General features: G+C 33.1%; 1 protein-coding gene across 16 annotated transcripts; it reads left to right on the top strand.

The window, feature by feature from the left end:
- Positions 1 to 1,720: 1,720 nt before the first annotated feature.
- On the top strand, positions 1,721 to 14,356 carry LOC141703393 (uncharacterized). Of its 16 annotated transcripts, none has more exons than XM_074506938.1 (14): positions 1,721 to 1,805; positions 1,965 to 2,059; positions 7,015 to 7,073; positions 9,535 to 9,822; positions 11,306 to 11,531; positions 11,818 to 12,084; positions 12,171 to 12,595; positions 12,724 to 12,997; positions 13,089 to 13,402; positions 13,482 to 13,602; positions 13,730 to 13,834; positions 13,922 to 13,994; positions 14,080 to 14,181; positions 14,265 to 14,356. In XM_074506938.1, exons 2-5 carry the CDS (start codon positions 2,029 to 2,031, stop codon positions 11,321 to 11,323), a joined length of 396 nt encoding a protein of 131 aa, XP_074363039.1. In that variant the 5' UTR covers positions 1,721 to 1,805; positions 1,965 to 2,028; the 3' UTR covers positions 11,324 to 11,531; positions 11,818 to 12,084; positions 12,171 to 12,595; positions 12,724 to 12,997; positions 13,089 to 13,402; positions 13,482 to 13,602; positions 13,730 to 13,834; positions 13,922 to 13,994; positions 14,080 to 14,181; positions 14,265 to 14,356. The 16 variants fall into 16 exon arrangements, with proteins under 16 accessions (XP_074363039.1, XP_074363038.1, XP_074363030.1 ...); XM_074506937.1 differs by having other exon boundaries at positions 1,722 to 1,844; XM_074506936.1 differs by having other exon boundaries at positions 1,723 to 1,858.
- Positions 14,357 to 14,607: the final 251 nt, after the last annotated feature.

Below are 14,607 nucleotides of genomic sequence, written 5' to 3'. Positions count from 1 at the left end.
GTTTAAGTGAATTGGAGAACCAGATCATAATTATTCATTTTTCTTTCTTCTGTGTATTACAACTCTCTTTGAAGTTTGTTGACACTAAACAGTTCGAGAGGCAAGTCTATTATTTCTAGAAGTCACTTCTAGATTTGCAAGTTTTCTTCATTTGCTATAATATTACAGCTATTTTTTTTAAATATTATGTGGTTAATCTGAGCCTGATGGATAGCTAAAAAGAGATATTTATCAGAATGTTACTATATGAAACTAATTTTTGCATTAAACTAGATTGCAAAATAGATGGACTGTTCAATTTTCTTTCCTCTTTGTATATAAATGTTCACATGTTTAACGTGCAGTAATTTGGATTCAATCTCTACCATGGAATTTGAGCATCCACTAGTACATAAAGGTCCGTCTGCATCGCACTTTTTGCATCGGTTGAATATAGAACCGACACTTAAACAAACTTCAAGCATCGGTTGTAACTTTAACCGACACCTTAAGCCATTTGTGCATGATCTGTTGCGTCGGTCTTTGATACAACCGATGCTTTTGACAATCTGTAGCGTCGGGCTTTAAAACGCCGACGCCTAAAATCCTATATAGCGTCGGTCTTTATAATGCCGATGCTATAGCTTCTACGTACAGTTTCGACATTTAAAATGTCGACGCTGTAGGTTTGGTTTAAAGCGTCGGCTTGTAAATGCCGACACTACAAATTTGGTTTGAAGCGTCGACGTTTAATTGCCGACGCTGTAGATTTGATTTAAAGCGTTGTCATCTGAATGCCGACGTTATAGGTTGTGATTTTTTTTAAATAATTTTAAAGAAAAATTTTAAGTAATAAAAATTTTAAGTTTAGTTATAAAATATGAAATAAAATTAATAAATTATGGATGGGAAATTATTAAAATCATTAAAAAATAATGGAAAAATAAAATATCTATGATATACTAATCTCTAAATTCTTTTAAAATATAAAAGAAATTAAATAAAATAATTTTATAGTTACAAAAGAATTGATATTTCACCAAAAATTCTAACAATAAATTAACTAATTAATTTAAATGTTAATCATTAGTAGATTTGAAATGTTATTTTTCAATTTTTGAAAATTAATTGAAATTTTAATTTTATATAAATAAACACGCAGGTGTTAACAATCAGTGTATAATGCACTAATGCAAATACTCCCCCAGTCGGGTCCATAATACATGTCTTTTTTGAAAAAATCTTCCATAATAATTTTTTTAAACTTAAATCATAATTTTCATCTTTACCTACATTAATTATATTATATATTATAATGAAAATTAATCATATAATTATGTAGAGAATAGATGTGTACAAGTATTGTGCGATAATTAATCTCCAAGGGAGTATTTTTTTTAAAAATATTTTGAAAAACAAAAATTGAAAATAACTCAATAATATTTATAAAAGCATTGTCATATATATATATATATGTTACGGGTATATTTATATATCTATAGTTAATGTCGGGTTTTAAAATATAAATTATGATATTTTTAGAAATATAATTAGTAGTTATGTAATTTAATAATTTTAAATGTTAGTAGTTATTTGATATCTTTAATAAATAAATAAAAAAATCTAATTAATTTTTTGGAGAATATTGATATATAATTAGTACAAACAAGTATTATTTTAAAGTAAGTCTATAAGTATTTTAAATATTTAAAAATTATTTGTTTTTTTATTAACAAAGCAGAAGGGACTACCCTGTTCTTCTTCCCCGCGGTTAATCTCTATCTCTCGGACTTAGTTGAGAGAGAGAGATAGAGCGAGACAGGCTGGTTCAAATTCTACTATGTTGTTTTAATCTCCATGTTTCTGTAAACATATTACTGTAATACACATACTTATGTTTGTATGTATATGTATGTATAATCTAGGGTTTTGAACTTTTGATGCTCAATTAGTTGATTAACTTGATTACGAAATTCTTCTCGTAGATAGATAATCTGATTCTACTTAAGTCTCCGAAATCGGGCATCAGTTCTTTTCCGGGTCTGCTAAATGGGTTGTACTCGGTACACATCTATTGCAGGTATGTATATGGAGTTCAATTAAGCTTTGGTTTTTTAATTAAGTTGTTTGTGTATATTTAGGAGGTTTGTATGTATACATATATGGTCGACATTAACTGGTTTGTATTCTTAATATGCTAGCATCCAATTAAAAGTATAAGGTTTTGTATTCTTGGTAATCTTATTTTTATTCTGTTTGAGTTCATTATTTTGTTTGAGTTTATTGCTTAAAAGTATGATTTTATACCTTATTACCCATTGCAAATATTAGGCATCTGGTGGGAAATATGTCTTCTACTATGCTTGTATGTATTATTTGGTGAATCTTGTACATTTATAATGTGAATTTTTCTTGTTTATATAGTGTATCTGATTGTCTGCCTTAGTGTATATGTTATGCCATCATCGTATGCCAACTAGCTACCTATTCTAATAATATACATCAAGCATAAAGACTAAATTTAGTCTAACAAAAATGAAATATTAATAAATGTTGCCTTGTCTTTTGTATATTTTTTAGAAATCTAAAATGGACCGTCATACATGGATGTACAAAATACCACGTATATCACATGAGTATGTTGATGGAGTTGACAAGTTCATTGAATGTGCGGAGCAAAATGTAAAGAAAAAGAAAATGGAATTAGAAAAAGGAGACATGATCATCTATCCATGTCGTGATTGTTTTAATTTAAAAAATATCCTAGTGCTATGACAGTGCGTGATCATCTATTTCGTCGTGGTTTCATGAATGATTATACTAAGTGGATTTGGCATGGCGAAGGAATACATTCTGAAAATACAAATAAACCTGATGATGATTATGGAAGTAATAGAGATAGTATTCCTATCAATAAAGATGATGATGAGGAAAATGATATGATTGATGAGATGATCCACGATGTTGAAGATCTTTTTATGCACCAACCGAAAGTTCTTGAGAACTTGGTTGATGATTCCAAAAAACTTCTCTATCCAGGGTGCACTGATCGGTTTACTAGGTTATCAACAACCTTGAAGTTGTGTAAGCTCAAACTAAAGAACGGGTGGAGTGATAAGAGTTTCACGGAAATGCTAAACCTTCTATCAGAAATGCTTCCTCCAAATAACGAGCTTCCCACTTCCACCTATGAGGCAAAGAAGATACTGTGTCCGATGGGTATGAATGTAAAAAAGATACATGCATGTCCTAATGATTGTGTGCTGTTTCGAAATGAGCATGAACATCTGCACACATGTCCAAAATACGGAGCCTCTAGGTAAAAGCAGGAGGGAAGTAATTCTTCTACTAGTCACAAGAAGAGGCCTCCCGTGAAGGTTTTACGGTATTTTACCATTGTGGAATAATTTAAACGCATGTTTGCAAATATGAACGATGTAAAGCTTATGAGGTGGCACATTGAAGGAAGAAAATCAGATGGGATGCTCCGATACCCTGCTGACTCTCTATAGTGGAGAACCATTGATGGAAAGTTCCCGAAATTTGATCAAGAAGCTAGAAATCTTCGACTTGGACTTTGTGCAGATGACATGAACCCTTATCGCACTCTAAGCTCTCGACATAGCACTTGGCCAGTTCTTCTAACGATTTATAACTTGCCTCCTTGGTTATGCATGAAACACAAGTATATCATGTTAACATTGCTAATCCCCGGTCCTAAAGAAGCCGGAAATAACATAGATGTATATCTGCAGCCACTTATTGAAGATTTGAAGTTATTGTGGGATCAAGGTGAGAGGGTGTATGATGCATACAACCAAGCAGATTTTACCATGCGTGCCATGATTTTTTGCACCATAAGTGATTTTCCTGGCTATGGAACCTTTCAGGGTACAGTATTAGAGGAGCTAATGCATGTCCGATTTGTGAAGATGCTACGATTAACATTCGTCTAAAAAATTGCAAAAAAAATCTATACATGGGTGTAACACCCCAGTCCCACATCGAGGAGATTTGGGACTTCTGTTCAGTTTATAAGGAAAAGTACTAATACTTTGTGTACCAACAAATCATGATCTTTTGGGGGCCTGTGGTGGGCTTGTTGTAACCCAAGTTGGTTGCACTCGAGACCGTATGCTTCGGCTTATTTCGGACGCGTAATCGGGACTTGACCCGGTTTTTGAAAAAGGCTCAGGATTTGACCCGGGTTGTCACATATGGTATCAGAGCCGACTCTCGAAAGCTTGATGTGTTAAGTTGCCGGAGGGGGGGGACACGAAGGCTGGTGGTATTATCCTACAATGGCAAGAGGTCCGGAGGTGGGGACACGAAGCCAGCCGGTATTATCCCACAATGGCTAGAGAGGTACGATCTTGGTCCTATGGGCTGTCTGTTCAGGCCTGACGAGGACGTCAGGAGTTTAAGTGGGGGAGTTTGTAACACCCCAGTCCCACATCGAGGAGATTTGGGACTTCTGTTCAGTTTATAAGGCAAAGTACTACTACTTTGTGCACCAACAAATCATGATCTTTTGGGGGCCTGTGGTGGGCTTGTCATAACCCAAGTTGGCTGCACTCGGGACAGTATGCTTCGGCTTATTTCGGACGCGTAATCGGGACTTGACCCGATTTTCGAAAAAAGCTCAGGATTTGACCCGGGTTGTCACAATGGTTCATCATACATTTATTCCCCTTGCTCACCCTTATCGTAATAGGAAAAGGTCTTTTGATGGGACTATCGAGACTCGAGTGGCTTGATTGCCTTTAACCGGGAAGGAGGTGTTTGAACGAGTAAAAAATATTAATGTTGTACTTGGGAAGCTGTATAAAAAGCCAACCACTAGTAGCATTTGGAAGAAAAGATCTATATTTTGGGATCTTCCATATTGGGAGCACTTGCAAGTTAGACACTGTCTTGATTTTATGCATATCGAAAAAAATGTTTGTGAAAGCATTACCAGAACACTGTTGAATATACCTAGTAAGACAAAATATGGGGTGAAAGCCAGATTAGACCTGCAAGAGATGGGTGTACGAACAGAGTTAGCACCACAACAATCTGGTAAACGTGCATATCTACCTCCAGCGTGTTATACTTTGTCAAGGAAAGAGAAAATTAGCTTTTTTGAGTGTTTATATGGCGTGAAAGTTCCATCTGGATATTCCTCAAACCCTAAAATTTTTGTCTCAATGAAAGATTTGAAGCTGGTCGGTATGAAGTTACATGATTGTCATGTGTTAATGCAACATCTACTACCGATTGCAATTCGAGGCATATTACCAAAGCATGTGAGAGTGGTTATCACGAAACTGTGTTACTTTTTTAATGTTATAAACAGTAAGGTCATTGATCCCATGACATTGGATAAGTTGCAAGCTGATATTATTGTCACACTTTGTGAATTTGAAATGTATTTCCTACACTCATTCTCTGACATTATGGTCCATTTAGTTATGCATCTTGTGAGAGAGATTAAAATTTGTGGTCCTTTATATTTGCATCAAATGTATCCTTTTGAGAGATTCTTGTGTATCTTAAAAGCATATGTGAGAAATCGATATCTACCTGAAGCCAGCATAGTTGAAGGATATTCGGTTGAAGAGACCATTGAATTTTGCACAGACTATATAGCATCTACCTATTCAGTTTGAATTCCAAGATCTCGTCACAAAGGAAGACTTCAAGGACAGGGGACGTTGGGCCACAAAATGATCTCTCCCAGTGCCGAAATGCTTGATAAAGCCCATCTCTTTGTATTGCAACACATGACAGAAGTTAATCCTTACTTACAAGAGTACATAGTCGAGATTCCACAAATGCATCTTTCTAAGAATGGAAAATGGGTTACAAGTGAACACAATCGATCATTTCGTAAATGGTTTAAAAATCGAGTGATGTCTCAATATTCAGAAAATCATTCCAGCGTTTCCAATACGCAAAAATGGTTAGCATATGGCCCTGATATACCCGTGAGATCTTACCAAGCATTTGATGTTAATGGGTATACTTTCTACACAAAGTGTCAAGATGACAAGAGCACTGTGCATAATAGCGGGGTATCTGTAGAAGCTTCATCAACAGAATTTGAGAGAGGAAATTCTATCACATCGCGAGATATAAAGAAGTCATACTACGGGGTGATTGAAGAAATTTGGGAGTTTGACTACAAAGATTTTAAAGTTGCTCTCTTTAGGTGTAAATGGTTCGATATTCATCGTGGTGTTCGGGTGGATGAGTCGGGCTTCACTTTGGTAAATTTTGATCGATTTGGTCATGAAGATGATCCGTTCATATTTGCTACACAAGTTAAGCATGTTTTCTATGTAAGAGATCCCGCTGATCATAGGTGGTCGATTATTCTTCAAAGTAAGCGGCGTATTGTAGGTATTGATAATGTTGAAGATGAGGAAAAATATAATCAATTTGACGGGAATCCCCCTCTCTCAATTGGAATACCAACCACACTTAGGGAAGACAATGCAGATACAAATTATGCACGTAACGATCATGATGAAGGTCAATGGATTGATGGTCAAATATGAGTTGAAATAACTTTGTGTGAAGAAGGTAATTTTTACGGAATGTTGGTCTCTGATTAAAAAATGGTTAGAATGTCTTTTATGAAACTTTTAGAGTCCGGATTAACAAACTGTTAGATTATAAATTAGGACTAACCCCTGAATCTTGCATTATAATATTACAAGTACTTGGATATCTATGAATGTATAGATTGCTGTTTTTATCTGTATCTGATGCAGCTTCATGGTTCTTTCATTCTGGTTTTATAATATTAGATGCTTGTAATAGATGAATAATATTATAGATGGTTAAAATTATAGATGAAAAAATAAAGGTCTGATCTAGAGAAGTTGACAAGTAAGTAGAAATGGTTGTCAACATAGCCATCTGTTGGCATGTTACTGCTGCTACACTTGCATGCTCATAATTGGCTTCTTTCTGTACAAATTGATTTCTACTTAAATTCTGTAATACTCTAGAGATAAATGTTGTTATGTGACTTGTGTTTTTTTGCAGGAAAAACATTTCTAATCAGGAATCAAGACAGACAATTTTATTGTGGTTTTAGTTGTCAAGTAAGCAGTTTCTCAACCACTGTTTCTTAACAATGATATAATTAATAAGAAACATACGAAGTTGAGAAAATCTGAATTGTCGTTTAGACCTCGCTCTTGTAGAATTGCTTGATTGTATAATAGTTAGTCGGTGATAGAAAACTAACCTATTGTGTTGCTAAACTTATTAGTCATTATGCTCCAATAACACAAGCATGTTATAGACTCTGCGTAATTTTAAACCAAGATGGTCATTTGCTTGTTACATTCCTGTGATTTTGAGGTAGAAGCTTGATACAAAAGAAAATAATAAATAGAAAACCACTGATATAAGGTGAACTCAATAAATTACTGCTCTATAAGTTGCTGCCTGTGAACTCAACAAATTACTGCTCTATAGGTTCCCAGTGCTTTGAGGTTTGTTATTCCAAATGGAATTTCACCTGTTTAATTATTCCCAGGAAATATATATGATTTTGACCAATCCCAGAGTGCTGCTATCTTTATTTGTATTCATGTATATCTGTGTAGCAGAGATCAAGTGAACCAAATTCATCATTTTTTTGGACATTTGAACCACAACAGACCCCAGTAATGTGGCACAAAACCCAAAATCACCGTTTAATTGGTTGCTTGATTGCTTTGAACCATTTTTAAGCTGCTCACAATCATATATCAGAACAAAGATTATTCATCGAAAGAAAAATATCCATCATCGTATTCACACCAAAATAAGAAAATGTAATACAAGATGATTTAATGATTTTGAATTAATGCTGCAAAAACTAAGCATGTTGCAGAGATTTATTTTGTAACAATTCATGACAATACCGAACGTCCTATATATGCAGGAAATTATGACTTTGTATCATGCTTTGTACATATGAGTCCTTTTATTTGGTTTTCATGCCATCACCTTACTTTTGTTGGAATCTATCTTTACTTGTTTTGATGTATTTCTATTAAGAGTTGCTATATCTCTTGGCCTGATCAGTAAGGAGCTCTCCATATTTGAAAAAAGACATATTATGATGCTTAATTGCAGCATTTGTGTGATACTAACAGGCAACAATTTCAATCTGATTCTTAATCCCAGCTGGTAATCTGCATGCAAGTAAGATTTTAATCATATTTTTATGGAGTTAATTGCACTATGCAACCCCCACCTTTCATTTAAAATCAAAACAGTATACCTATTTTGTAAAATACAGTTTGCAACCCTTAACTTTCAATATCAACTACAATATACATCCCTTGTGGTCATAAAATTGAAATTGAGATGTTAATATTAATAACTAAAATTTCAAATTAATTAAAATATTTATTTTAATGCATTTTTTACAAGAAAAAAATTAATGCTATTTTCTATTAGTAATACTCTAAATTAATCATAATACTAAATACTTAAAATATATTTATTAAGCAAAATATATGTTTATATATATAATCATAAAGTTTCTAAATATATCTATATTTTGAAATTCTAAAAATTATACTGAGTAATAAAATAATTGACATTAATATTATTTTTATAATTTAAAATTCTAAATTTTAGTTTTAATTAAAAAAAATCTAAATTATTATTTAAATATTTTGCTGAATTTCAATTTTATCCTCCACAATATAAATATTTTTAACAAAATGGTTAAAGGGATGCATATTGTATTTGATATCTAAAGTTAGGGGTTGCAAACTGTATTTTTGAAAGTAAGTATATAGTTTTGTTATTCAGTGAAAGGTAGGGGTTACAAAATGCAATTAACTCTATTTTTATGTATTTTTCCTGGGTACATTACATGCTTATTTCTTTAATTGTTTTTAGTTTATTATTTTATCTCCTTTAAAGGTGATATTATATGCAGATTGCAAACTATGACAGTGATGTCCTTTACTTCACAAACACAATTCTATGGTTTTAGTTACCTAAATGCTAATATAAAAGAAATTACCACATTTTTGGCTTATAGTAATTTTTATTGGCACATAGTCCTGTGCACATACTGAGTGACATGCTTTTTTTAAAAATTTTAAGAGCTTGGATTTGTAGCAGCACAAAAAATGATATTGATTATACCATTGAGGTTTATTTTGTGATTTTTTTTAATGTTATGAACTTGCATTATTTTTAGGTGTGACTTTAACCTTTTGATTGCAACACTCTCCACTCAGTCAATTCAGACTCGTGAAGGAAATATTGTTAAAGCTCTTGACTGTAATGCTGCTGTTGCAAGCTGTGATACTTTTTCAAATAACTGCCAGCTACTGAATGACAAATTACTTTTTCAATCAGTTACAACTTGACTTATCAGTTGAAAACATTATTTCTCTGTTTTACTTTAGGTTAATATTATATTCATCTTGCACTGTTGCACAGTTCAATCTCCTTGAACGTATTTAGGTTGATGATTTATAAGCACATTGAAATTTAATGGATCTTGTCATATAATCTATACAGATTCTTGTCTCCTTCATTATGTTTTAGGTGTTTTACATGGATCAAGATAAATATAATGAGGAGCAGAATTCTGAAGGAGTATCCAAGAAAAGGACCAGAGGTCCGACGTTGTGCACAAAACTTAAACGAAGGATGGTAAATCAGAACTTGGAGTGTAGCATTTCTTTCGACGAATATGGTGACCCAATCGGGGACATGCTTAAAGATTTCAGGAGTAATATAGGATCAGTAGCCAGAGTACAAGTCGATATTAATATCGAGAGTTGGGATCAAGTTGATCAAGGACTGAAAGATGCCATGTGGGATGATATTAAGGTACAAACTACTCTAAATAGGATGTGTGATTTCCCAGTGAAACTCTTAAAAAGATTACTCATTCGGTATTTAATTATATGGTACGAGTATAATGATGCCATTATCAGCATATTAATGGCTACCTACGAACATGCCTGCAACTGTTATATACATTACTTATCATGATTTATGAACCTTGAACTACTTATGAGTAATTATTATATTAATTGCGCTGTAGCTGAATTATAGATAGTAAACTTGGTTAGCTTGGTTCTATTTGTAAATAACTTGATTCTAAGTTCTGAAACTGATTGTGTTCTTCATTAGGCGTACCAAGGTAAAAAAAATAAAATATGATGTAGCTTTTAGTTTCTCAAAAACACTTCTACATAATATGGTTTCTAGGATCGCAGATCAGATCAGAAGCTTTTCTGCAGAAAAATATTGTACTTGTCGATTTGTTTTACCATATAGGATACCCTTGTTCTCTTTGTAATAAGAGTCCGAGATTTTAAGTCTTAATATATTTTAGCTCGTAAGTATCTAATTTGCAGTGGATCATTTTGAAAATAAATAACAAACAGTGTATTTTTCCATACCTTTACAGTTAGAAAAGTGAGTTTGTTTGTGTATCCTTCTAAATACCTGCAGAAAAATCTCAAATCATGTCATCCCAAATATGATTCCAAATTTGTGCTTTGTGGAAGATACATATCATACCCGGCAACTTGTCCTTTAGATATCCATGGCCTCCATGAATCAACAATCTTGTATTTAAGTGAACTGGTCCATGCTTGGCTTCCAGTATATGGCACGCACATATCATGGTCTCCACTGGAATAAATATTGTCATTTGTGAATACATACATTTTTGTTTTAATTGAACCCAATCTTTAATAGAAAACATGCAATTGCTAAAGCCGACCACAACAATTAACTCTGATCATTTCAGTTGTTAACTACAAATATGTAGGCAACTTTTCTAGATAAATGATTTATTTATCAAACTCAAGTAAATGCTTAAGATTAATTTACTTACACTTAATATCAGTAAGTAATCTCAAACCATATTTGCTTGAAAGCTCTGATGGTGAGACCCTGATACATTTCGGCGAGACATTGCTAGACCCGCTTGATATATTTGAATATCAAGTTTTTAAATTTCCCCATCAGTATATTTGCAAAATCTGGATTGAGTATCACAATTTTGCTTTTAAATAAAGTTTGTATTTTTTATCTAATCATATATTAATCTAATATTTATATAAATATATAATAATTATAAATTTATAATAAAAATAATAAAGAATTATGAAGAAGCTCTGATCATAGTTTACATATAGACTCTGTTTAATATTTATATACTTTGTAGGTAATACTTTATGCATAGTTACGATTTGCTGTCACTGGATTTCTTTTTCTTTGTAAGATATGTACTTGTTCACACGCACATTGCATGTCTGCGTATTAGATTAAATACATAATTTTATTTTTATGTTCACAGTCATTGGAAAATGGATGATTCGCGTAAAAAGAACGTGTTAGAAAGAGCATGGAAGCAGTTGAGGGATTTCAAGAGTAAGTTGACCAAAAATTAGTTGAGGGATTTCAAGAGTAAGTTGACCAAAAATTACTTGCGCAAAGGGAATGATCCATGTGAAAAATACAATTTCATCAGTTTGGAGATGTGGGAAATATTTAAAAAAAGACGCGAAACTGAGGAGTTTAAGGTAAAATGATGCCCCCAAAATTCTCAGTGGTCTTGTTTATTTGTGGAAGTTTATGGTTCTCCCCTGTCTTATTTATAGCCTTTACTTATCATCCAGAATTAATAATTAAAACTAATCATGCACATATTGAACTATGTTATAGTAAATGGTAGTGACTATAGCATGATTGATTACTAAATAATCATTAAACGAAACTGGTAATATCTAGCAGCAGGCATCCTCAAAGATTACACATATGTAGAGTACATTTGCTAGTTAACTCACACCTTTTTTTTGTGTTAAACAGGAAATAAGTGAAAAAGCAAAATTAAGTCAACAACATAATGAACATGTACATTATCTTGGACCTAGTGGATACGCGGTAAGGAGGACAAATTGGTGTGTTGATGACCCCATAGCTTATTTGACTGATTATGAATCCACTAATTCATCAACTTTATCGAGTGAGCTTACCGGACGTAGCTATTATTGGATTAGAGCACATACAAAACCTCAGGAGGGCGGAGGTTATTACTTTCCAAATGATAAGACGAAGGAAGTGTTTGACAAAATGGTAAATTACTAAACTATTCTTGTGTTAAATAACATATAGTACCGGAGGCTAATGTTGCTTCACTTTCTAATGAATATTATGAACAGGGAAAGTTACAAAGGCAGGTTTCAGATGAGTCATGGACTCCAGAAGGCCACGATGACATTTTGTCACGTGCATTGGTCAGAAGGAGCATGGAGGACGTGTTAGAGGGGTTGGTGGAGGAGCCAAAATTAAAGATGTATTTGGATCAGGGAAAACTAAACATAGTGGTCTCGTCTCGATGGATGAGTTGGCCACAATTACACATGAAATTACTAAGAAAGTTCACAAGGAGTTTGAGGAGAAGATGAATGAAATGACGAATTCAAAGCTTGAAGGTATATTTAATCAATTGAAGCAGATGGGCGTGTCAATTTCATGTGATCGATTTGTGAATAATTTTGGTACACCAAAAGATGAATTTGTTCGAAGAAGTTGTCAGTCGGTACATGAGTCGGTACATGGAGAAGATCATTTCACAAATCTCAAGGTAATAAATAAACCTTTCTATTTGGAATATCTAAACTCCAAGGTTAAATGTTAATTCTTAATTTACAAAGAGGATTCTAGGTGTTTGATATTTTTTATTTGGTATTTGTGCTAATTTATGCATTCCAGGCTCCAACACTTTGCTGTCTTTGAATGATACATCTGGAGAAAGGGAGAGTTATTGCAGCAAGGGGGACTATTTTTCCATTAAATAGTGGGTGGGGGGGTTAATATGATTCATAATAGCCCGATTGTGCCTCACAATGTCAAAGTATCAGTTGATGATGTTGTAGCTGAATATCAACTAACCCCACTTCTCGTGCCATGTGATGAACATGAGACGGTAGGAAATGCAGCGGGTAGCTTTGTTCAATGGCCGAAGGATCTTGTGACATTAGGGCAGGTATATTTCTTGTGAGGTGAAAGTTTATTCAAGATTTTTTTTCTCTCGTTTATTTGCAGTTTTTCATGTTTGTAATTGTCTTTGACTATAGGAGCCGATATTATTGGAAAAGAAGAAGAGTGAGACTGTCCTCAAGAAAAATGTTCAGGTGCCCAAAAAAGTTGAAAGCAAAGGTTCAGTGACTCCTATAAAGAAAACCCCACCATTGCTTAATGGTGACATACACTCAAGTGAGCATTGTCGATCTCTACGTTTCTTGCTTAATAAGAGGCCTCCCACTTAAAAAAGTGAGGTCTTTAAGTATGAAGAAAACGGAGAGGATCCAATATACATCGCGCTTGAAGATGTTGATCAATTTTTGAAAATGAGTTGGTTAAACATATACGTTTTGGAAATATTTCTAAAGTAAGACCAAGTTTTTTCTTCCTTAATTACTTTAAAATCTATCAACACACATATTTATTGTGATAAGTAATTTTTGTAGGTACGTTAGCACTTTGTGCAAGGATACATTTGGATTCATGTTTCTATCTAGATTAGCCGTAACACATAATCGTTACTATCAACGTCAACAGGAAGCAGCTGATTACATGACAAATATTTTGGTAACAAATAAAAAAACCTTTTATCCTAGCACCATACATCCAAGAGTACGAACAAAATAAGTCTCTATCACTAATTTTATTACTAGTGTAATCCAAATATTTATTACTTATGTTTGTATCATTGTAGCAACCATGGGATGTTGCTCCTGTTTTGTCTCAAGGAAAGTGCTATATATATGTTTGATCCATTGAAACAAGAACGGAAAATACGCTTGACAACACCTGCCCGGACGTAAGTTAAATATGAATGTTAGTTTTGCAGAATGTATTGTTCTAATTTCATAATAAATGTGAATAATGATGTATGCTTAATTCACAGGGCGTATAAATTATACGTACAAGAAGGTGGATTAATGAATAATAGAAAAGAATTTCTCTGGCATCATTCTGAGGTTCAAGTATTACTTGTTTACATGTTTGATCTTTTTTTTTGTTTTTTTATACGTAACTTGAAAAATGATGTTGCTTTATGCGTAGTGTCCTCAACAAGGAGGCACGAAGTGTGGTTTTTTCGTTATGAGGTACATGCACAACATAATCATGCTTTCTCAAAAAAATTCCACCATAAATTGGAAAGTGGTAAGAAAAATAATCTCAACATTGTTTTACAAATATTGATCAAATAGAGATTTTTTTTAATACTTTGTCTTTCATATTTTGAGGGGTCTTGGTTCAAGGAACTATACCAAAAAGGAAATTAAAGAGATACGAGAGCTTTGGGCACAATTTTTTACTTTAGAATGTTTCTAACAAGGTAATTTCTTTTAAATTTTTAGATCTTCCATTTGTGCTATAAGTAGTTGATAGAAGCATATAACTATTTTATAATTGGATGTGTTGGTTGATTTAACTTGTTTACAATATGTGTGGAGAAGCATAAAAGCATTTCTTACCTTGCTATTTCAAACATTTAACTGAAATATAGAATCTTCGTGTTGGTTATAATTTGCATGATTGTGAATTTATTATTTATTGAACATTTCAGAGAAAAATGAGAACGGATGA

This window comes from Apium graveolens, unplaced genomic scaffold (assembly GCF_009905375.1).
Source record: "Apium graveolens cultivar Ventura unplaced genomic scaffold, ASM990537v1 ctg6605, whole genome shotgun sequence".
Lineage (NCBI taxonomy): Eukaryota > Viridiplantae > Streptophyta > Magnoliopsida > Apiales > Apiaceae > Apium > Apium graveolens.
This window is presented reverse-complemented; position numbering and strand designations above follow the sequence as displayed.

Bases quoted from the DNA above. Each gene is read 5' to 3' on its own strand.
- LOC141703393 (XM_074506929.1), top strand. From the start codon at position 11,487: ATGTGGGAAATATTTAAAAAAAGACGCGAAACTGAGGAGTTTAAG. The intron at 11,532-11,817 runs GTAAAATGATGC...TGTGTTAAACAG, and splicing joins GCGAAACTGAGGAGTTTAAG to GAAATAAGTGAAAAAGCAAA. The intron at 12,085-12,170 runs GTAAATTACTAA...TATTATGAACAG, and splicing joins AGGAAGTGTTTGACAAAATG to GGAAAGTTACAAAGGCAGGT.